This window comes from Hippopotamus amphibius, chromosome 1 (assembly GCF_030028045.1).
Source record: "Hippopotamus amphibius kiboko isolate mHipAmp2 chromosome 1, mHipAmp2.hap2, whole genome shotgun sequence".
Classification (NCBI taxonomy): Eukaryota; Metazoa; Chordata; class Mammalia; order Artiodactyla; family Hippopotamidae; genus Hippopotamus; species Hippopotamus amphibius.
This window is the reverse complement of record NC_080186.1, coordinates 12,437,378-12,459,163: the sequence shown is the minus strand read 5'-3', so window position 1 is coordinate 12,459,163 and position 21,786 is coordinate 12,437,378. Positions and strand designations below refer to the sequence as shown.

At 43.8% G+C, this 21,786-nt stretch overlaps 1 protein-coding gene and 1 long non-coding RNA gene across 4 annotated transcripts in view; one reads left to right on the top strand and one right to left on the bottom strand.

Moving 5' to 3' along the window:
* SZRD1 (SUZ RNA binding domain containing 1) overlaps nt 1-11,372 on the bottom strand; it is a 31,629-nt gene extending 20,257 nt beyond the window's left edge. For 2 of the 3 annotated variants that reach the window (XM_057697622.1, XM_057697629.1), the window contains exon 1: nt 11,299-11,372. In XM_057697622.1, coding sequence (XP_057553605.1) covers nt 11,299-11,349 — 51 coding nt within the window. In that variant the 5' untranslated portion in view covers nt 11,350-11,372. The remainder of the gene's footprint in view (nt 1-11,298) is intronic. The other variant, XM_057697633.1, reaches the window with a different exon arrangement.
* Nucleotides 11,373-11,898: 526 nt separating this feature from the next.
* Nucleotides 11,899-20,958, top strand: LOC130830411 (uncharacterized). The gene is made up of 3 exons (XR_009047790.1): nt 11,899-12,452; nt 14,796-14,908; nt 18,147-20,958. It is a non-coding gene; the product is annotated as an uncharacterized LOC130830411 (long non-coding RNA).
* The last annotated feature ends 828 nt before the right edge of the window (nt 20,959-21,786 follow it).

Below are 21,786 nucleotides of genomic sequence, written 5' to 3'. Positions count from 1 at the left end.
GAACAGAGGCCACACCGTCAATCGCTGGAGAGCAGCCCTCACACTCAGAAGCAACAACACTCTGTTCCAACACTGCCTTTGAAAGAAGCTTTATTTACTCAGTGCTTTATTTAACTCTCATCACCAGGAAAGGCAGATTTTATTAATCTCATTTTACAAATGAGGAAAATGAAGCTGAAAGTGATAGGAATATGATGAGAATATGATAAGCTTAGGCAGAAGAAACACCCAATTAGGAAAATTTATTGGCTCAGTTGTATACATTTCATGTGTCTTGGAATTTATGATCCTTCTCCTTATTACACAAACTGAACCGGAGTGATGGTTAACAGGTGCAGGGAGGCACTCACTGAACTTTAAAGCTCTTCGGTGATTATCTGAATGTTTGTGAACTTGCAAAGAGAAATTCTGAATCTTGTGAGCTAATTAACTCCTCTTTTTAGGGTATATAAGACACACATGTACAGCCCTTCGGGGGTCTCTCCACCCCCTTCTGGTGTCTGTGCCAGAAGCTGTTTGTACTCTCTTCTTAATAAACTGTTATTCTGTGACTTAAACCTGAGCAATGACTTATTGATTCCGAGGAGAAATTCTTTTCTTCCGGAGATCACGAATCCACATGCCTAGATGGATTTCTCTGGCACCAAAAGGCAGTGATGAAATGAAAATTATTTTAAGGCAAGACAAGAAAAATTTAAACACAAAAGTTATCTCTGCCCGTTTGGGCTTCCTCCTTCCCCTCTAGTGTGCACTATGCACCTGCATTATGCATTAACCAGACCTTCCCAACCACAGAGACCCACTTTTCTTTTGGCGTCGGCCATGTAACTCTGTAGAAGAGAACATTCCTTTCTCGATCCTCTAAGGGGTCAGAATGACCCACCACTTGCCTTGCATATGCAGACATCTTTGGTGAACTTTATGTACAATGCCAATATATCAATTCCCTTAAACATAGTGATTGGTGCAGAACAGATTGGTCAGACAACCTGGGGAGATACTGGGCTGCACCTAATGGAAGTTCTCAGCTTAAATATTTATGATCTTATTAATGTTACTAGCTCTATTAATTGTATTCTACCTATTTTACAACATCATTATTATTATTATTTTTTTAAGCTCTTTACTGGAATATAATTGCTTTACACTCTTGTACCAGCTTTTGAGGTACACCAAAATGAATCAGCTGTATTTATACATATATCCCCACATCCCCTCCCTCCCGCGATTCCTCCCGGCCCTCTAAGGCATCATCCATCATCGAGTTGATCTCCCTTTGTTATACAGCAACTTCCCACTAGCTATCTATTTTACAGCTGGTAGTGTATATTTGTCTACGCTACTCTCTCACTTCATCCCAACTTCCCCTTCGCCCCCCGCCCCCCCAACCCTGTGTCCTCCAGTCCATTCTCTGCATCTGCATCCTTATTCTTGCCCTGTCACTGGGTTCATCAGTACCCTTTTTTTTTTTTTAGATTCCGTATATATGAGTTAGCATATAGTACTTGTTTTTCTCTTTCTGGCTTACTTCACTCTGTATGACAGACTCTAGGTCTATCCACCTCATTACATACAGCTCCATTTCATTCCTTTTTATGGCTAATAGTCCATTGTACATATATGCCACATCCTCTTTATCCATTCATCTGTTGATGGGCATTTAGGTTGCTTCCATGTCCTGGCTATTGTAAATAGTGCTGCAATGAACATTATGGTACATGTTTCTTTTTGGATTATGGTTTTCTCTGGGTATATGCCCAGGAGTGAAATTACTGGGGCATGTGGTAGTTCTATTTTTAGTTTTTTAAGGAACCTCCAAACTGTTTTCCAGAGTGGCTGTACCAACTTACATTCCCACCAACAGTGCAGGAGAGTTCCCTTTTCTCCACATCCTCTTCCACATTTATTGTTTCTAGATTTTTTGATGATGGCCATTCTGACCGGTGTGAGGTGACACCTCACTGTGGCTTTGACTTGCACTTCTCTAATGATTAGTGATGTTGAGCATCTTTTCATGTGTTTGTTGGCCATCTGCATGTCTTCTTTGGAGAAATGTCTATTTAGGTCTTCCCTCCATTTGTGGATTGGGTTATTTGCTTTTTTGGTATTAAGCTGCATGAGCTGCTTGTATATTTTGGAGATTAATCCTTTGTCTGTTGCTTCGTTAGCAAGTATTTTCTCCTATTCCGAGGGTTGTCTTCTTGCCTTGTTTATGGTTTCTTTTGCTGTGCAAAAGCCTTTAAGTCTCATTAGGTCCCATTTGTTTATTCTTGATTTTATTTCCATTATTCTAGGAGTTGAGTCAAAAAGGATCTTGCTTTGATGTATGTCATAGAGTGTTCTGCCTATGTTTTCCTCTAGGAGTTTTATAGTGTCTGGCCTTACATTTAGGTCTTTAATCCTTTTTGAGTTTATTTTTGTGTATGGTGTTAGGAAGTGTTCTGATTTCATTCTTTTACATGTTGCTGTCCAATTTTCCCACAACATTATTATTTTTTGCACTACCAAATGTATGACTAAGCCTCCAATAAAATTAATGATGACTAGGTCACTTGAAACAATTGACCAAATATATAGTTCTGTAAGATCAATGACTGTAATAGTCTAACCCTAAATACAGGAAGAAGCAACAAGAGGGAGCCACTTCCTGGACCATAACAGACTAGTGAGTCAGGTGGTCCTGAGGCTTTTGGTTACTGTTAACAGGGCCTAGTCCAATAAGAGCACATGAAGCGGCCTACCAACAAAATCCTCACTGGACCTGGGAATGAACATTCCTAGCGCCATGGGGCAAACTGGTCATGAAAGGCCTCTCAAACCTTGGTTGAAATTAAGACCAAAAGGGAAGGGATTGTACAATAAAGAATGCTGCCCACCACCCAGTTCTATAAGAATTCAGGGTGTAGATCAGGATGAGGCATTTTGTGCTCTGGGAAAACTGGCTCTCAGACAGATATTTTCAGGAGAAAATTTTATGGACCCCATTACTCACATCTTCCCATAATTAGAAAAGCACTAAAACCATTAACTAAGATAACTGTTTCTTGCAAATAGCAGTAACCGTCTACCAAGGTTACTTGGTAGGGTGCTTGAATTACATGCACCTCTTCACCAAAATCTCACATCCACTGGCCTCCCCCTTTACCTCTTCAGAACTGTTCTCAGAGCTCTCTGAGACTGTCTCTAGGTTATAATCCTAGAATAAAAATTTCCATTTCTTTCTTAGACTGACTAGTGATTAATTTTTTCATTGACAGGAGGTAGCTGACTTGCCCAAAAATCAGACCTGGCACTTGAACCCTTAGCCTAGACTTCTGACTTCTCCTGCCATGGATGGAGAAAGTGGGTCAGTGACTGGCAGAGGGAACCTATCCTTTCTTGCTACCTTTTAAAATGAAGACAGCAAGCCTGCTCTCGCAAAGGAAATTTCAGGCATACAGATTTCGGAGGACAGAGCAAAGTCACTATTACCACCCCCCCAACCCCAACACAGGTTTTATTCAAACACTCAAGGGTGCCTTCAGCAAAGGCTAGTTAGGATCATGGCACTCTGGAGGGGCAGGAAACAAAACGCCTCCAAGGCCAGGTCAATAAAGCAGGCATGACAGAACAGAACAGAACAGAACACAACACAACACAACACAGTAAGTAGGCAGGTAACATGGGGTGGGGACCACGAAGGGGAGGGAGGAGGGAGGAGGGGAGGAATCAAGACCCAGGTAAAGGCATTCAGATTCAATATTTAAAAAACAATGTGCACCCCAAAAAAGTCTATAGGTGGAACACCGGAGGGCTGTCACTGTGAACTACAGATAAAGGGATCCTAAGATAGCAGACTTGTCCAATCTTCTCAACAGATCTAAGCAAAAATTATTTACATTCTCTCTCCACTTCGCCAGATGTTAAAAACTTATTTCCCATTTATAATCAACATTTCAGGGAATTCCCTGGCTGTCCAGTGGTTAGGACACCACACTTTCACTGCTGAGGGCCCGGGTTCAAATCCCTGGTTGGGGAACCAAGATTCCGCAAGCTGTGCAGCGAGCCCCTTCCGTCCCCCAAAAAAGATTTAAAAAATTTCAACCAGCATATCACTTGCAATCACTGTTCTCAGTATTACAACTAACAGCAGCATTGTCCTTCTGGCTCTTGAACACCGAGTTCAAGTTTCTCAGATCACAAAATTTATTAGCTCGTCATCCAGGTTACAGAAGCAGGTCAATCCCAGGCAAAACAAATATACTTCAAAGGTACTAGCAACTAAGCACCTTAAAGCACTTAACTAGTTAATTACCTGCCAAGAAGCAAAGGTAAACAAACTGTCCAAAAAGATCCCTAAGCGTAGGCTCAGCCAATAGCCTTGGCTGAGCTCGGCCATGTGATTTCCTCTCCTGGCCACTAGGAATAATAGCACCTACACTTCACTAGGTCACTGAGACGGCATGGGATACTGGATATAAAAATGCACTTTACCTGCCCAGTAACAAGCCCTCAAGATGCTGTCTCAGAAGCCCTTCCAGAAATGGCCAGTAGAATTTGGGAGATCACAGGTTTATAGGCAGTGTTCATTCACCAGTGAGATGTGCAACTAGGTAGCAGAAACAGAACTGACACCTGAAGGGTCACAAATCCTTTTTTTTAAGCCAAGAACACCAGAGCATGAGGACTGGAAATTTGACTCTCAAAGTCTGTGAAGAGTAATGACAGCCCTGACCCTTCTTGACTCGAGTCATAACTGTCCTGTACAATCCCATCTAAGGATCACACCCCTGAAGAATGCAATTTAAAAAAAAATCTTTCTTTTGGCCTTGCCACGCCACATGCAGGATCCTTGTTCCCCAACCAGGGATTAAACCCACGTCCCCTGCGGAGTCTTAACCACTGGACCACCAGGGAAGTCCCAAAGAATGCAGTTTTAACTGTATATATTTATTATTCTTTTTAGAAAGGAATGACTATTTCCTGTGTTCATTTTATAAGGAAAAGAGTTTCAGATGTGGGGAGGGGATGACAATGTGAGGGACATTTTAAAATGTCTTACCCTCAGGGATAAGATTCCTTATGTACAAACAGACCACTGTTAGGATTTGTTGCTAATTTCTGTGGTGGCTGGTTTTAATCTTTATCCTGCATAGAGCTGAGCTGGATGTTAAGGAGAAGGATGCTTGGCAGAGGCTAGCAGAGTTTAAAAAACACTTGGGAAGAGAAATCTTTATAGTTACCACTTTAAAAAAAAAAAACATTTCATTCTGTATTTTGGCCACAGATATAAGTAGCTAAACTCAGTCTCCTAGGAAGCCAACAAGTCAGTAGCTGTCATGACAGAAAAAATTTCTATCTCTGTGGAAAGTGTGCAGGAAAGAATCCACTCCACCTTGTGAAGGCTAGCTAACTGATACAGCCAGAAACTCACATTACAGTGTAAAGGGGGAAAAGAGAAAGAAAGGGCTGGCCCCAAGAACACTTTTGAGTCACCAGATCTAGACAACAGTGCCTTTTCTCTTGGAGAATTTTACCAAAAGCTTTCGAAAGACACACAGTTCTGCTGCAGAAGGAAAAGCAACTTTCTGAATTCCAACTCACAGCACCATGGCAGTTCTCTTGTACACCCAGAGCATGCTGGGAACAAGACCCCCCATGCAGCCTCAAAGAAAAGAGCTGAGCAGTTACCAGTGAAAAGCTCATTATCCTCCTTTCTTTGAAACCACAGTGAAACATCTTTTTCAAGAGTCCCAGGGACAGACTGCTCAGCATAATCATGTCTAAACCAGCCAACTGCTCTATAGAAAGTCCCCTCTGAAGACATCAGTCCCTAGAACTCAATCTTTCCAAAAGGACCGGAAATAGCTTAGAAAAGGCTCCTTTGGGCATAGTACACCTGCATTTGTGCTTTCTGATACCACAAATCTTAAATGACTTCTTTACCGTAAAGACAGAGACAAGGAAATCAGCACCAGGTAGCCCCAAAATAACTAGTATTTGCCCACTATCCACAGCAACTGTACACCTTCTGTGATGACGGCAATTGCAGGTAGCACTGAAGACCCCAAAGTTAGGTGGCAACCATGCTTCAGGGAGAATGGCCTCTTCTCTAAAGAAAGATAAGCAAATCAAAGCTATTATCTCTTAAATTAAAATTTAGGGCTTCCTAGGTGGCGCAGTGGTTAAGAATCCGCCTGCCAATGCAGGGGACACAGGTTCGATCCCTGCTCCAATCCCTGCTCCAGAAAGATCCCACATGCCACGGAGCAACTAAGCCTGTGTGCCACAACGATTGAGCCTGCGCTTTAGAGCCAGTGAGCCACAACTACTGAGCCCGTGTGCCACAACTACTAAAGCCCACGCGCCTAGAGCCCGTGCTCTGCAACAAGAGAAGCCACGGCAATGAGGAGCCCCCGCTCGCCACAACTAGACAAAGCCCGCGTGCAGTAATGAAGACCCAACACAGCCAATAAATAAATTAAAAAAAAAATTTAACTGTCACTGTTCTGCTAAAAAAAAAAAAAAAAAAAAGCACCTCCAAAGCTCTTCTCTGCTTTCAGGACGAAGTTCAAGCTCCCTAGAACCAAGTGCAAGGAGGCTCTTCCTGATCTGGCCTCTGCATAACTCTCTGCATACCTCTCAAGCCTCATCTCTTTCCACTCAGTCCTGCCAACACCCCACCCTCCAGCCAAAAGGAAATACTTGTGGGCTCTCCCAATGCCGCATACTCTTCTCTCACTGCCTCCTTGCCTTTGTGTGCGTTCCTCCTACACTCTACCTGCCCCTCCCAGACTTACTACTGCTTAATTCAACTGGTCCTTTGAATCTTAATTTAGGCGTCACCTTCTCTACAAGACTGTCTCTGATCCCAGCCTCGGTACCCTGTCTGTGTCTCTTCCAAAGAAAGTGCTGCCCCACTTGTCTCCTCCACTGGACTGTGCCTAGTACTTGGAACACAGCAGGCAGTCTACGTTTACTGACACCTTGCTATAGACTTATACACCACGCAGCATCACGGAAGGGCTTATGTTTAGATGACTGGCTCAATGAGGGTAGAAAGTAAACAAACTTAAATTCTTAGTCCAGATGATCAGTATCCTTTAACTTACTTAAGATGTCTTTTCTTCCAATCAGCTACATGACTTGCTCTTGTGAAAAAGAATAAAATGGAACTTTTGAGATGCAGGGAAATTAGAAAGGTTGCCAACGCTTTATAATAAATGCCAGTCCAATTCCATTTATGTACCATCTGCCTTCCCCTAGGACTATAGCTCATTACCAACAAGACTAGGTCGGATCTTTTTTGTGTGTGTAAACGAGTGAATACAAAGCTTTAAACTATCAGAAATCTGAACCTGAGTACATTAACTGGCTTTTAGAAAAGCTTTGATTTTAAACTTTTTCCCTTCTCCCTTTTCTTTTTCCTCCTCTAAATTCTACCCCATGCTCACACAGTAATAATTAACCAGTAGCAGATGTCTTAAGAATGTAACCTCTGATAACATCACTGATGCACAAGTGTAAGTTGTTTTCAGAACAAGATAACCTCTGCAGGTTCCACATCCAGACCACCAGGTCAGACCACCAGGCAGGAGACACACAGACCAGACAGCCTAGCTCCTGGAACTATGATTAAGAAATGTCACAAGAGAATGATTAACCACCAGCTTCCCCTCTCTTTCCCCTTTAACAACTCCTAACTAGGGAGTTGCCTGGCAGTCCAGTGGTTAGGACTCCACGCTCTCAAGCCAAGGGCCAGGGTTCAATCCCTGGTCAGGGAACTAAGATCCCAAAAGCCACGTCGCTCAGCCAAACAAACAAACAAAAAACCCAACTCTTAACTAAAAGACCAAGTTGGAGTGGACCTGAGACTTATCTCCCACTTCCTTGCTTGGTACCGTGCAATAAAATCCTTACTCTGCTGCAAACACCCTATTTTGCTGTGCCCTGGGCACATGAGCCCTTTTCACCTTTTCTTTTTTTTAAATTAATTAATTAATTAATTAGTTTATTGGCTGCGCTGGGTCTTTGCTGCTGTGCATGGACTTTCTCTAGTTGTGGTGGGGGGGCGGGGGGGGGCTACTCTTCATTGCAGTACAAGGGTTTCTCACTGCAGTGGCTTCTCTTGTGGAGTACGGGCTCTAAGTGCACGGGCTTCAGTAGCTGTATTGCACAGGCTTACTTGCTCCGCAGCATGTGGGATCTTCCCGGACCAGGGATTGAACCCATGTCCTCTGCATTGGCAGGCAGATTCTCAACCACTGCACCACAAGGGAAATCCCTCATCTTTTCAAATTGAGCAAATTGTTGATCTGATTTTGGGGGGAGTACAAAGATTACAAAATACTGTATGCTATTTGTCCCTTGAGATGTGTTTAAGACATCTTAAACACAATTTAGAGTCTGAATCAACATTAACTCAATTCTACATTTTCACTTCTTCTAAAGGCAGCATATTTTTAAAGAAGCATTACCTTGATGGAATGTAAGTTATATTTTTTGAATTGTCCTTTTTTTGAGGATGTAACTCCTTAGGAGAACAGGTAATGGGACAATTTTATATCAGATCCTAAGTGTTCACCATTCTAACTAAAAGCCAAAAAGTAGTCTATTTACAGAATACTTGAGGTGTTCTCAAAGTCAGTCTTCCCCTGAAGGACACAATAAAACTTGATATTGAGCATTCTGAAAATATACAGGAAACAATGACCTCAGGTGTACTGAAAAATAAGAAAGAAATTCTAGCATGATGGCAAAATTCTTTAGTGGTGTTAGAGGACAGGGATCACCAAAAGCCTCTACTTTCAAGGATTAGAACTGCCTCTAGATTATATAAAGTTTAAATGCTCACTTTTAGAATCAGTCAACCCCATTTGCTAGTCTTGCCATCCTAGTGTTTTGTTTTTGGAAAGGGAGTGTGTATGTGTAATTTAACACTCATCACCATATATCAGTTGAGAGACAGGGTAACCTGAAGCTAAGACTTTTACATACACAACCGACTATATCTGAAAGACATGGATAGTTGGTTTCCCAGCGATAGGGACATCATGCTTCACCCCCTCCTTCAAAAGTGCACATTTACAAAACCCTTTGTGAAATTCACAAAGGGAATCAAATTCAAGAGAGCCTTCAAATACAAGCCCAAAGCAAACATACGAAAGATGAAAGTTAATGCCCAACTCCCAAAGTTTCCATCGGTTCCCCCCAGGTGGGAGGCAGCAAAATGTCAGAGAAAGAATACAGCTTTGGAGTCAGAAAGGTCAAATCCCAGCTTCCCAATTACTATCTGTGTGACCTTGAGCAAGACAGGTTACTCCCCAAACATCAGTTTCCTTATTTGCAAAAGGAGGATAATACCTCTACGGGTTATCTCAATTAAATAAAAGCTACATAAGGGAACTTGCATTTTGGCAGCACTGCTCATGATGTCAATGAGACAAGGTTTGGGTTCCACTTCTGTACCTGGCACTTATAAAGGGTTTTAGTAAAGTAAGGGACAATACAAAGAATACTGGACGAGCACCAGAAAGATCTAAGTTAAATCTTACATCTCTGGGGTTTATTCAGTTATAAAATGTGGAAGTGGGCTAGCTGATCTCTAAGCAGCTTACCAGTTCTGAAAAAGTAAAGCAATCCTCAATTTCTGAACTCTACCTTCATTTTTGTTTATTTTCTTATTCTTTAGCATAAGAAACTCATGTCCCTTCGAGACATGTGAGGAAAAACAAAGAAAGGACAAGATGCTCAAGAAACATCATCTGAGTCTTATTCAAACTGAAGGCCAAACTTTTTTTGCAGGGAGCAGCATGAGGGGTTTTGAACGATTCACTCACATTCGTGGTAGGCAGTAAACGCCCCTACCGGAGACTGCGAATTCTCTGCCACAAAGTCACTGCTAAGCACGTTGTCTAGCACATAGCAGACGCTCCAAAATGTTTGCCGAATGAATAAATACCTAGCTGACACCCGTTGCTCCCTATAAAATCTTTCAATTGCTCTCCTTACTCAAGTCAAAAACCAATAAAATGGTCGGCACATAAGAACGGTACTAAATACCTTCTGAACGAATTAATTCTTCAAATCCTCAATTATGCTAAGCGGGAAACAAACACATTGAGAGAAATGCTAAACCACCACCGGGAAAAACTTCCAACGCCAAAATTTCAACATTAAGGGAATGTTAAGGGAGAGGGCCCATTTCTCATTCTCTTCCAGCGCTGACAGGCACCCTCAAAGGCGCTTGGGGGAGAAAACCGCAGCTCCTGTTGTTCTACCCCGGTACACTCGGCTCTCCAAGCCCTACTCCCGACACATAAACCTTCACGGTGGATGTCACTCGAGCCAGCACTGAACAGACAAGCACACGGGGAGGCCAAAAAGACATCTCCCCACCTTCACGAGGGTCACCATATAAACAAACTCTGAAAACAGACCGAATTAAACACCCACCTAATAGAACTGGCTGTTCCGGCTTGGGGTAAACTATTTTCCTGTAGCTTGAGGAGGCAAACAAAACTCCAAAATGCGAAGTCGAACGATTTATATTCCCCCTCCTCTCCCAGGAACGCGGCTACTCTACAAATCGCACCCCTCCCCCTTCGACCCCGGCGACCACACTTCGAGACCCTTCCCCGGTGCTCAGATCGTTGGGTGGGCCTCGGGGAGAGAGACTGCCCGCTGGCTTTCGGTTGCTCTGGCGGGGTCCCCGGGAGACCAGCCTGCTACCTGCTCTCAGAGTAAAACTGAAAGAGGAAAAAAAAAACAAAAACCCAGACTCGCCCACCGTGGCGGATGGCGCAAAGCGGTGGGGGATGTTAGCAGAGTTGAGGGGTCCAGAAATGACTCAATTTCCTCCTCCTGCTCTTCTTCCGAGCCGGGCTTGCCGCCCCGGGTCCGCGCATCCCTCCCCACATGGTGTGTCGCTCAGCAAAGCACATGAACTTTAAAATGGTGCTTTGGGCGGGGTGGGGGGGGAGGAGGGGGACGACGGGGAAAGGAAGGATCAAAGGAACCCGGGGCGAGCTAGCGGGTGCCTGGAAAAGGGGCCCTGGGTGGCGGGTGGGGCGCCCCGCGTGACGCGCACGTCGCTGGGGGGCGGAAGGAGGCGCACCAAGCAAAGGTGGAGGGGGAAATAGAACGCGGCCCCTTTAAGAGGCCTTCACGGCGCTCAGGGGCCGGGGGCCTCTCCTTCACCCCCGGCCCGGCGTGTGGGGCCCTTCCTCCGGGAAAAACCATCCCCAGACCCGCTCCCCGGAGGCTTCCCTCACGCCAGGTCCCGCCCGGCCCAGCCCCGGGGCGGCGGCTCCTCCTTACCCCGCTGTCTGCCGCCTCCTCCCAGCTCTCAGCGACCTCCTCATCTTCCATCTTACTCGCCGCTTTCCCTCCTCCCCCACCCCCTCCCCGCGCCTGCGCCCTGAAGCGCGTCTCCGTCGCGGGCGCCAGCACGCAAGGCTTTGCTCAATGAACCCCGCCCCCTGCCAAGCCCGGAAGAGGCTCCAGTCCAAGGCCCAAGAGCATCGAGGAAGCCATCTTGGAAGAGGGCAGAGAAATCAGAAAGTTGCCATTTTTGTTAAGGGCAGCATGTTATCTCTTGTACTGAATGGGAGTCCCCGTGAAGTCATCGTCTTGAGTAAGGGAAGTGTGTTCTTTGGAACCATCTTTTCTAAGGGCAAACAATTTTAAGCCGTAGTTTTCATAAACTGCAGCTTATGCTTTTTCATAATTCTGAAAACATTTTTATACCTCAACAAGGTGAAACAGGAGATCAAACATTGACCAGCTTAAACTGGTTTTGACTCCTTAAATAGGTTATTGAGCAAATCGTTTTCGTAGAGACAGTATTGCGCATGTGCAAGACGGGAACCCATGTTTCCAGGATGACCCCGGAACCAAGAATCTTCAGTCTAGGGAACTCAAACAATAGAAGTGTTGCCATCGGACTCCTTAACCAGGTGAAGCAAGAAGTCCTTTAGTAAGGAAAATCCGGCTTCCAGCTGCCATAGTACCTTGTTTACCATATATGGACTGCTTTGAAAATTAGCCAATCAGTTTGTGCCAAGCTTGAAATTTCCCTAACCCCTTAAATTTTGCCCCAAACCGGGTCGGGGGGTGGGGGGAAGACAGATTTGAGCCTTGCTTCCTGTCTCCTTGCCGGTCGACCTCGCAATAAAGCTCTTTCTTGTCTCAAAACCTGAGGCCATAGTATTGGCTTCTCTGCGTGCCAGGCAGTGAGCCCTTGCTCACCAAGAATTTTTGCCGATCACGAACGGATCCTTTTGTGATCGCCTGGCTGAGGCACTGTAGCCCCCGGCTGGCTGTAGGCCCTCGCCACCGACCCTGAATGGCCACCTAGACCCAATTTGTCTAGAGGCTCGGCTGTCGGGTTCCTGCTTCCCGCAGCAGCTCCAGGCTCCTCCGCGCTACTTTCCCTTTGGAAAGTGGAAAGAAACAGCTCCTGGGTCTTTTGGGTGAGTAATCTCGTTAAAACGCGCTTGTGCCTAAATTGTCTAATAACTTCATCAGGATTATGGGTTAGAGTCCCACTGTGAGGGAGACAGTATAAAAGGTTACAGCCGCCTGCGGAGGGCCCGGATTCAATCTCTGGTGGGGGAACTAAGATCGCAAAGCTGCCCAGCGCGGCCAAAAAAAAAAAAAAAGTAACAGCCGCTGAGGTACTCAAAAGATCCGGTTAGAGTCCTAGGCCTTTGGATTTCTTTGTTTATCTGTGTCTGGTTGTTTTGTTTGTTAGGAATTGGCTAATAGGGTTAACTATTAGATGACCACAGGAAAACTTTATTGAATCTGTTTTGTCATTTTGCTGTGGTCATCCTGAGAAAAAAACTCTTACAAAATGGGGAATGATAACAGCGTACCTAATGACACGCCCTTGAAAAGTGTTCTTCAGGGTTGGTCAATGTTTAGCTCTAAGTCTATGAAAAAGAAGAAAATGATTTCTTTTTGTAACACTGCCTGGCCCAAATATCAACTGGAGTCAGGGGAAAAATGGCCCCAGAATGGGTCTTTGAGCTATAATACTATTTTACAATTACACTCTTTTTGTAGGAGAGAGAAAAAAATGGGACGAAATTCTATATGTAGAATCGTTTATGTCTTTATACAAGAGAATTTTGCATAAGGCGTTTATTGATAAAACGATGGGTCAGAGGGAAGAACCTCAGAAAAAAGCCTGTTTTACTTCAGTCAAAGTCTAACGATGATCTAGTCTCTCCATCAGCACCTCCTTCGGTAGCCCCTCCATCAGCATCTCTTGTGGTAGCCCCTCCATCAGCACCTCCTTCGGTAGCCTCTCCCTCAGCACCTCTTTCGGTAGCCCCTCCGTCGGCACCTCTTGTGGTTCCCTCAACTTCTGAAAGGGGTCTTCTTGCAGGCAGTGCCAAGGCTTCTACCAATCCTCCTAGGGCTGCTGGTCCGGCTCTGTACTCGCCCTTAGCAGATGATCACAAAGGAACGGTCTCCCCTACCTGTACACTGCAGGGTACTGAATTTGGCCCAAGGAACACTCTACCCCAGGCAGCGCAATTTCTGTTAAGGGAGGTCGCAACAGGCTTAGATGACCATGGCCAATCCAGAGCAATTGGAGTCAAGCATTGTGGTATATTAGTCACAGATTTACTTAATTATAAAGATAAAATGCCATCTTATCAAGATGATCCTAGGAAAATGGTGAGTCTCTTTACATACATTTTACATTTTTCTCATCCTTACTGGGCTGACATACAAACCCTCATGGATATCCTCCTCAGTCCGGAGGAACGCAGCATGGTATTAGAGAAGGCCCGCTGGGAAGCCGAAAGGTTGCATGCGTTACAGCCAAATAATCCAGTCACAGCTCCAGCAACACAGGCCATCCCTGGAACTGAACCAGCATGGGATCCCAGTGACCCCGGGGATCAAGCAAGGCTGAATCATTATAAAGATTGTTTAATAACTGGACTGGAAAAGGGGGCAAACAGCTTCAAGAGGGTTCAGGATGTACGGCAAGGGCCCGATGAGGGTCCATTCACCTTTGTTGAAAGGCTTAATGAGGCTTTCTGAAAATATACTGATTTTGATCCAGAACACCCAGATAACATGGGACTGGTCAATTTAACCTTTATCAGTCAGAGTACCCCATATATAAGAAAAAAACTGCAACAACTTAAAGTGGGATTGTGGATGCCAGCATCTCATTTGGTCCAGATTGCTTTAGAGGTGTTCAGAGGCCAAAATGAAATTTAGGAAAAGCAGGAGCAATTTGGGAAAAGGCAGGTTGCTCTGCTCAGCTGTAACCAGTCAAGGCCCAGCAGGATGTCTGCAGGAGAGAACAAACGACCGCGGGTAAGACCCCGGGGACCTCTAAAACCCAGCCGGAAAGGCCATCAGTTGGGCCGCAATAGCGTGCCTTTGTAAACAGGAAGGACACTGGAAAAGGGAGTGTCCCAAAAACAGACAGGGCCCCCTCTCCCCCAAGACAACATCCATTACTGGTGTACCTGGGGAAATCTCTCAGAAACCTTTTTTGTTTTTGTTTTTTTTTATTTATTTATTTGGCACACGGGCTTAGTTGCTCCGCAGCATGTGGGATCTTCCTGGAGCTGGGATCGAACCTGTGACCTCGGCATTGGCAGGCGGATTCTTAACCACTGCGCCACCTAGGAAGCCCTCTCAGAAACCTTTTATACAACGGCTTGAATGTCACGTAGAGAAAACACATGTAAAGTACAGCTTTGTGTGTGTGCCTGAATGTCGTAGTCCCTCATCAGGGCAAGAGGTACTAACAGATTTAAATAACCAAGTGGGTGGTTTCTCAGCAGAAAAAGTAGACACCAAAGTACTCCCAGGTCAAGACTGTGCCCTCCAAGCTGCGCCATTACAATTGGGAGACAAGCCTCAACGAGATGTCCCTGAAGAAATTCTTCAAAAGGTAAGAGCAGATGTTTGGGCTGATGGGACACCAGGAAGAGCCAAGACAGCTGAGCCAGTGGTAGTAAAACTCCGTCCAGGTTCCCAGGCTCCAAAGTTAAAGCAATACCCTTTAAAGAAGCAGGCAAGGGAAGGTATAGAGCCTCTGATAAACACCTTTCTTAAATGCCAATTAATCCGACCTTGTCAGTCCCCATATAACACTCCCATCCTGCCAGTACAAAAACCTGGGACTGGAGAATATCATTTCGTATAGGATTTGAGATCTATCAACCAAAATGTAGAGGATATACATTCAGTGATGCCAAATCCTTATACTTTGCTTACAACTTTATCTGGAGACTTTTTGCTGGTTTACAGTTCTGAACTTGAAAGATCCCTTTTATTGCATACCCTTAAGTCCTGAGTCCCAGGAACTGTTTGCCTTTGAGTGGAATGATCCAGAGACTAAATATAAAACAGCAGTATTGCTGGATGGTACTTCCACAAGGATTTAAAAATGCCTCCGCCATCTTTGTGAAGATCTTAGCCAAGGGCTTAAAGGATCTCCAGTTAAATGAAGGAATCTTACTCCAGTGTGTGGCTGATATGCTAATCACTAGTAAAACTAAGGAAGCTTCAGACCAAAATACAATCCTCACTTTAAACTTTTTGGCAGACCAGGGTTATAAAGTCTCCAAGGGAAAGGCACAAATTTCTCAACCAACTTTAAAATACCTAGGAATTGAGTTATCAAAAGGACAAAGAAACTTGTTGCCGGATGGAAGGGAAGCATTAGCTGGGGTCGATGCACCCACCACCAGAAAACAATTGAGAAGATTCTTAGGAATGCCTGGGTTTTGTCGTATTTGGATTTCTAACTTTGGACTCACAGTTAAACCTCTATATGACGCTCTCAAAAGAAGTGTCAGTGAGCCGTTAAGCTGGACTACAGAGTGCTGTGAGTCATTCCATACCATCAAGGAGAAAATTTCAACAGCCTCACCACTTGGTCTCCCAGACATTAGAAAGTCATTTGATCTTTTTGTGCATGAAAGACAGGGCGTGAGTCTCGGAGTGCTAACTCAAAATTTAGATACTGCCTGAAGGCCAGTAGCTTACTTTTCCAAACAATTGGGTGTTATAGCTCAGAGATGGCCAGTTTGCCTCCGGGCTGTGGCTGCAACCTGTGACCTTTTACAAGAAACTGAAAAATTTACCGTGGGCAGTCCTACCACTGTGCACACCCCTCATTGTGTGCAACCTTTACTTGAACAAAAGGGTAGATACTGGCTTACTTCGAAGAGGCTGGGCAAATACCATGCCAGGCTATTTGACAACCAGAATGTAACATTAAAGGAGGTATCTGCTTTAAACCCAGCCACTCTACTCCCCAGTGCAGCAGAAGAACCTGCTCACAACTGTATACAAATTATTCAAGAAGAGTATTGTAGCAGACCTGACCTGACTGATCAGCCTTTAGAGAACCCAGATATGGAAGTGTTTGTGGATGGGAGCAGCTTCATGGATCGTGGGCTCCAAAAAGCTGGATATGCACTAGCAACTCATCAGGAGGTCCTAGAAGCAGAAGCCCTCCCTCCAGGTACGTCTGCCCAGAAGGCAGAGCTCATAGCCCTCAGGAGAGTCCTTCATCTTGGAGCTAAGAAAAAGGTAACCATTTATACTGCTTCTAAGTATACCTTCTCTATCATGCATGTACATGGGGCCATGTGGAAAAAGAGAGGACAACTAACATCGGGTGAGAAAAAAATTAAACGTGCAGAGGAGATACTGGCCTTATTAAACTCTGTTTTAATGCCGGAAGAAGTAGCCATAGTACGTTGCCCACGCCAAAAAACTGATAGTTGTATAACTAAAGGAAATAATTTGGCTGAACAGGCTGCAAAACAGGTGGCTGGAGACAAATACCATAGCACTCATTCCAAGTGTGGACCTGTCCCTGTTTAAGCCTCAGTATTCAGAAACGGATCTAAAGAGAGACGATGAATGGGGATTTCATGCTGACTCTTAAGACTTAGATGGTGATCAGTACCAAACAAAGAAGGCTGGATATATAATGAACAGGAACTAGTGCTTATATCCCAGCATTTAGTGGAAAGAATTATTACTCATCTACATCAAGGAACCCGTTATGGGAAGGATGCAACCTATCGCTGGCTACAAAAGTTTATTGTTAGTCCATAAATGCAAAGGACCATCCAGAAGGTAATACGAAATTACCTGATTTGCACCAGAAACAATCCTAAAACTGGGCCACCTCCAATAATCAAAGGAGTGCAAACCCAAGGGACAGAACCAGGAGATGATTGGCAAACAGACTTTACTATTATGCCAAAAGCCGTGCGATATTATAGATATTTGCTGATATTTGTGGACACCTTCACAGGATGGGTCGAAGCTTTTCCATGCCGGAGAGAGAAAGCTTCCTAGGTAAAAGGAATTAGCCCTCATTTTGGGTTGCCTCTTTCAATTCAAAGTGACAGTGGAGGAGCTTTCATAGCCAAGGTAACTCAAGGGGTATCTGGGGCCCTCGGACTACAATAGAAGTGACATGCTTCATGGAGCCCTCATGACTGAAATGATGGATCATACCTTAAAAGAGACAATCACCAAAGTGTGTCAAGAAACCAAATTCACTTGAGATACGGTCTTAATAGTTGCCCTGCTGAGGGTGAGAGTAGCCCCTAGAAGCAAGTGCCACTTGAGCCCTTGTGAAATGTTATATGGGAGACCCTTCCTTAAAACTATTATTGCTGTCTTGAAAGTGATTGTATTGTAAAAGAATTAGATAGTATAAAATGTGTGCAATCTCTTGGTGCTATCTTATTTTCCATATATAAATATGCTTCTAGCCAATTAATGTTTCCCACAGACGTTCCCATGCACTGCATAAAGCCCAGGAAATTGGATCCTCCTCAAACTTGGAAAAATTACTATCCTGAGGATCAACTGCAACCCAAGTGGAATGGACCCTATGAAGTCCTGGTCACACATTCCTCAGTAAAGCTAAAAGGAATTAAACCTTGGATACACCCCTCCCGAGTAAAAATAGTACCCATTTCTAACCAGCACCTCCCTTGCCCCCTTTACAGTTCCCAGACAGGGCACACTTTCCATGGACAGGAGGAAGTAGGAGGACCCAACCTTCCTAACACTAGAGGGGCCAGGAAACCCAATACTGATGTCTCAGCCCCTAATTACACTTATGAACTCTTAACTGACCTTAAATTACTTTTCAGATAGAAATGGGACAGCTAAGACTCCACCTGCCCAGGAAGAGAAGGCAAGGACATCTTGAAAGTAGACAGCTTCCACCCAGAAGTCTGGACCAGGCCAATATAAATTCAAATTCAATCACTAAAAATGTAAAAATGACATGTGTTCATGGATCCCAAAGAATAAGGTCTGGTTTGGGAGGACTGTTAAAATTAGGAATCATAGTTTTGTGTATCATAGGGTTAATCTTTTTTTTTTTTTTTTTTTTTTTTTTTTTGGCACACGGGCTTAGTTGCTCCGTGGCATGTGGGATCTTCCTGGAGCAGGGATCGAACCCATGTCCTCTGCATTGGCAGGCAGATTCTTAACCACTGCGCCACCTAGGAAGCCCAAGGGGTTAATCTTTTTACTCACCAAATTTTTTACTTATCATCTGTCTCATATATTTAAAAAGGCTGCCCCCCTGCTGACACGGTGATTACCCAAGACTTAAGAGTTCAGTGTGGGACTTATGAATATTTACAATCAAGTGCAAAAACAGTTTCATTCCTCTTATGAAAATCTATGCCCCTATTCAGCAGGAAGCAGCTAGAGCAATCATTGCCCTATTTCCCTTAACATTGAGGAATGTACAAAGAAAAAGGGGGGAGCTAAAACAACACATAAAACATTGACATGCTTACCCTGGTTTGGTCTCCTTAAATAGGTTGTTTATTAATCAAACCTTGAGTTATTTTACAGAGACAGCACTGCTCATGTGCAAGACTGGAACCCATGTCTCCAGGATGACCCCAGAACCGAGAATCTTCAGTTTACAGAATGAGAAACAGTAGAAATGTTGCCACTGGAGCCCCTTACCAAGCAAGAAGTTCTTTAATAAGATCCAGCTTGCAGCTACCCAAGTAGCTTGATTCCAATCAGCTTCTGACTGTCAAGACTAACCGATAAGCTTGTACCAAGTTTGAAATTCCCCTAAACCCTTACATTTTGCCCTGAACACTGGATGGGGAGACAGATTTGAGCCCTGCCTCTCTATTAACGCTATATCCTCTAGCTTGAGGTGAAAACATTAGTTATTTTATCAACATTAGTTGATAAAATTGCACCTGAGCTGGATGACCAGAACTACTGAAGTTCTCCTGAGTCTTTAATTCTTTAATGACAGATACATACATTAACATTACCTTAGAAGCTTACTTATGTGTCTTCCTAAACAATTTTTTTTTTCCTACAGTAGAGAATTGGAGACCCTGGCTGGACTTTAAAGTTCAACTTTGGACACTTCCAGCTTTAACATACTGTGTGATCTTATGGAAGTTACGTAGGATTTCTGTGCCTCTGTTTACCCAAGTGTAAAAAAAGATAATGATAGCTCCTTCAAAGGTAGATTGTAAGGATTAAATGAGTTTCTATGCTGAAAAGCTTAGGAAAATGCTTAACCCATAGTAAGAGTTCTAAAGATTAGCTATTATCATTATGGAGGTGTCTTGCTCAAGACTTATAATTCTCACTTTTCTAATTATCCTTTTTTTTCCCCAAAACACAAAAGCAGGAGAAAAAGCAAACACCTTGTGTTTTTATTCTCACTGACATGTTCCTGCAGGCTTCTCAGTATTAAAGCTATATCATTCAGTAGTGTTGCATTTGGCTGCCATAATCAAGTTAACTGACTTAGAATGCGTTTCTTAGAATGGGTTTCTTCTCGTGCTTTTAGCATGTCATCAGTTTTTCTAAAGTGACAGTTTCTTGTTGAGAAATGTTGCCATTTGTATTCCTAATATCATAAATTGCAGTCATATATTAACTTACTAGTCTTTATTTAGAAGTTGAAGTAACGTGCTTACTAATTTTCTGGTTTCATGATTTCCTGTCTCTGGAATATCAGTCATCTCTGGGTCTGTCCTCAGTCCACTGTTTTTACCTCGATGCTCATGATGTCAGCCACCCACTGTTGGTGACCCCCAAAGTTGATTTCCAGCCCTGAACTGATCCGGTGTTTCTAATTCATATAACTAGGCTTCTTATCAGCACTTCACATGACTATTCCACTAGCAGCTCAAATAGTCTCTTCTAAAATACCGCTACTACCATTAATGGCCTGACCAACTTCAGAGATAAAAGATTTTATCTTGTTCACTCTTGGGAACTATATTTACTTTGAATACTCTTCCTGTGAACTCATTCTTTTAAGTAAATTATCCTGATTGAGCCTTAGCAGCAGCAAGCTGGATGAAACCATCAGGCATCACCTAAGCCTCACTCTTAAGGTGTGATTAATTTTTCCTAATTGCAAAGTCATAGTCGTTTTAGGCTTTGTAGTTACAGCATGTTACCAGCAGAGGGAGCTAGTTTCTTACAATTGTGTTGCAATTTGGCAATGAGCCTTATTTAACAAAGGAATTTGTTGGGCATTCTTAAGACTGAATCGTCTAAGAGACCAGAAAGGTAGAAATCTTGATCGTTTTGATGGGACTGTGATAAGCTTAAGCAGAAAAAGCACCAAGTTGGGAAAACGTATGGGCCCAGTTGTATACATTTCATATGTCTTGGAATTTATGATCCTTTCTCCTAATTACGTAAACAGGACTAGAGTAATGCCTAACAGGTACGGGGAGGCACTCACTGAGCGGGTAAAGCTCTTTGGTGATTATCTGAATGTTTGTGAGCTTAAAAGGAGAAATTCTGAATCTTATCAGCTAATTAACTCCTAGAAAAGAAAGATACATAATCATGAGACTTATAGCCTGTTTTCAGGTCTTTCTTTACCCCCTTCTGGTGTCTGTGCCAGAAGCTGTTGTACTCTCTTCTTAATAAACTGTTACTCTGTTACTTATACCTGAGGGAAGACTTGTTACTGATCCCGAGGAGAAATTCTTTTCCTTTGGAGATCATGAATCCACTCCCTAGACAATTTTACGGCAACATTTTGGGGGCTGGTCTGGGATCTTCGACAAGGTAAGGTCACTCAGATTTCTGATTTTCTGCCTTTTCTGTTTCTACTAACCCACTCGCTGCAGCGAGTGACTGACAGGATGAGACGTCCGATTAGGGGCGAAATGAGTGTGGAGTCCCACTCCGTGGCTCCATGAGTGTCTCATAAGGCTTATGGCAGCCCGTAAGGGAACCTGTCAGGGGCTTATACTGACCTGCCAATGCTAAGAGCACTCTGCATCCCCGAGAGGGGAGCGGCCAGAAAAGGATGAAGTGTTTGGTTCACCTTTCTTCCATCTCTTTCTTTCTTTCCTGGCCTCTTTGAGCACTTGTCTGTAACCTGGGGAAATTATGGGACTAACCTAATGATGAGGCTGTGTAAGATGCAAGGTATCTGCTTCCCTTGTTGCTACTGTGTTTTCCCATTGACCCCTACATCTACAATGGGCTACTTGAGCACTAAGCCCCATCTTCTTAGGGATTCCAAGTTGCATTTAGGTTGTTTCTTAACCCATTGTCAGGAAGGGCACCTTAAAGAGTTAGGTGGAGTCCTGGCCCCTGGAACTTCTTTAAAATTAGGAATCACCTTACTGGAGGCCAGTATACAGGCTCTGCCAAGGCAGAGGTGCTTACTCCAGATATTATGTCTTAAGGTTTTATGAATAGAAACTCTTCTGACTTGTGTGGATTTTCTTAGAACTCTGAATGGGAATCCTATTCTTTGGGCAGATT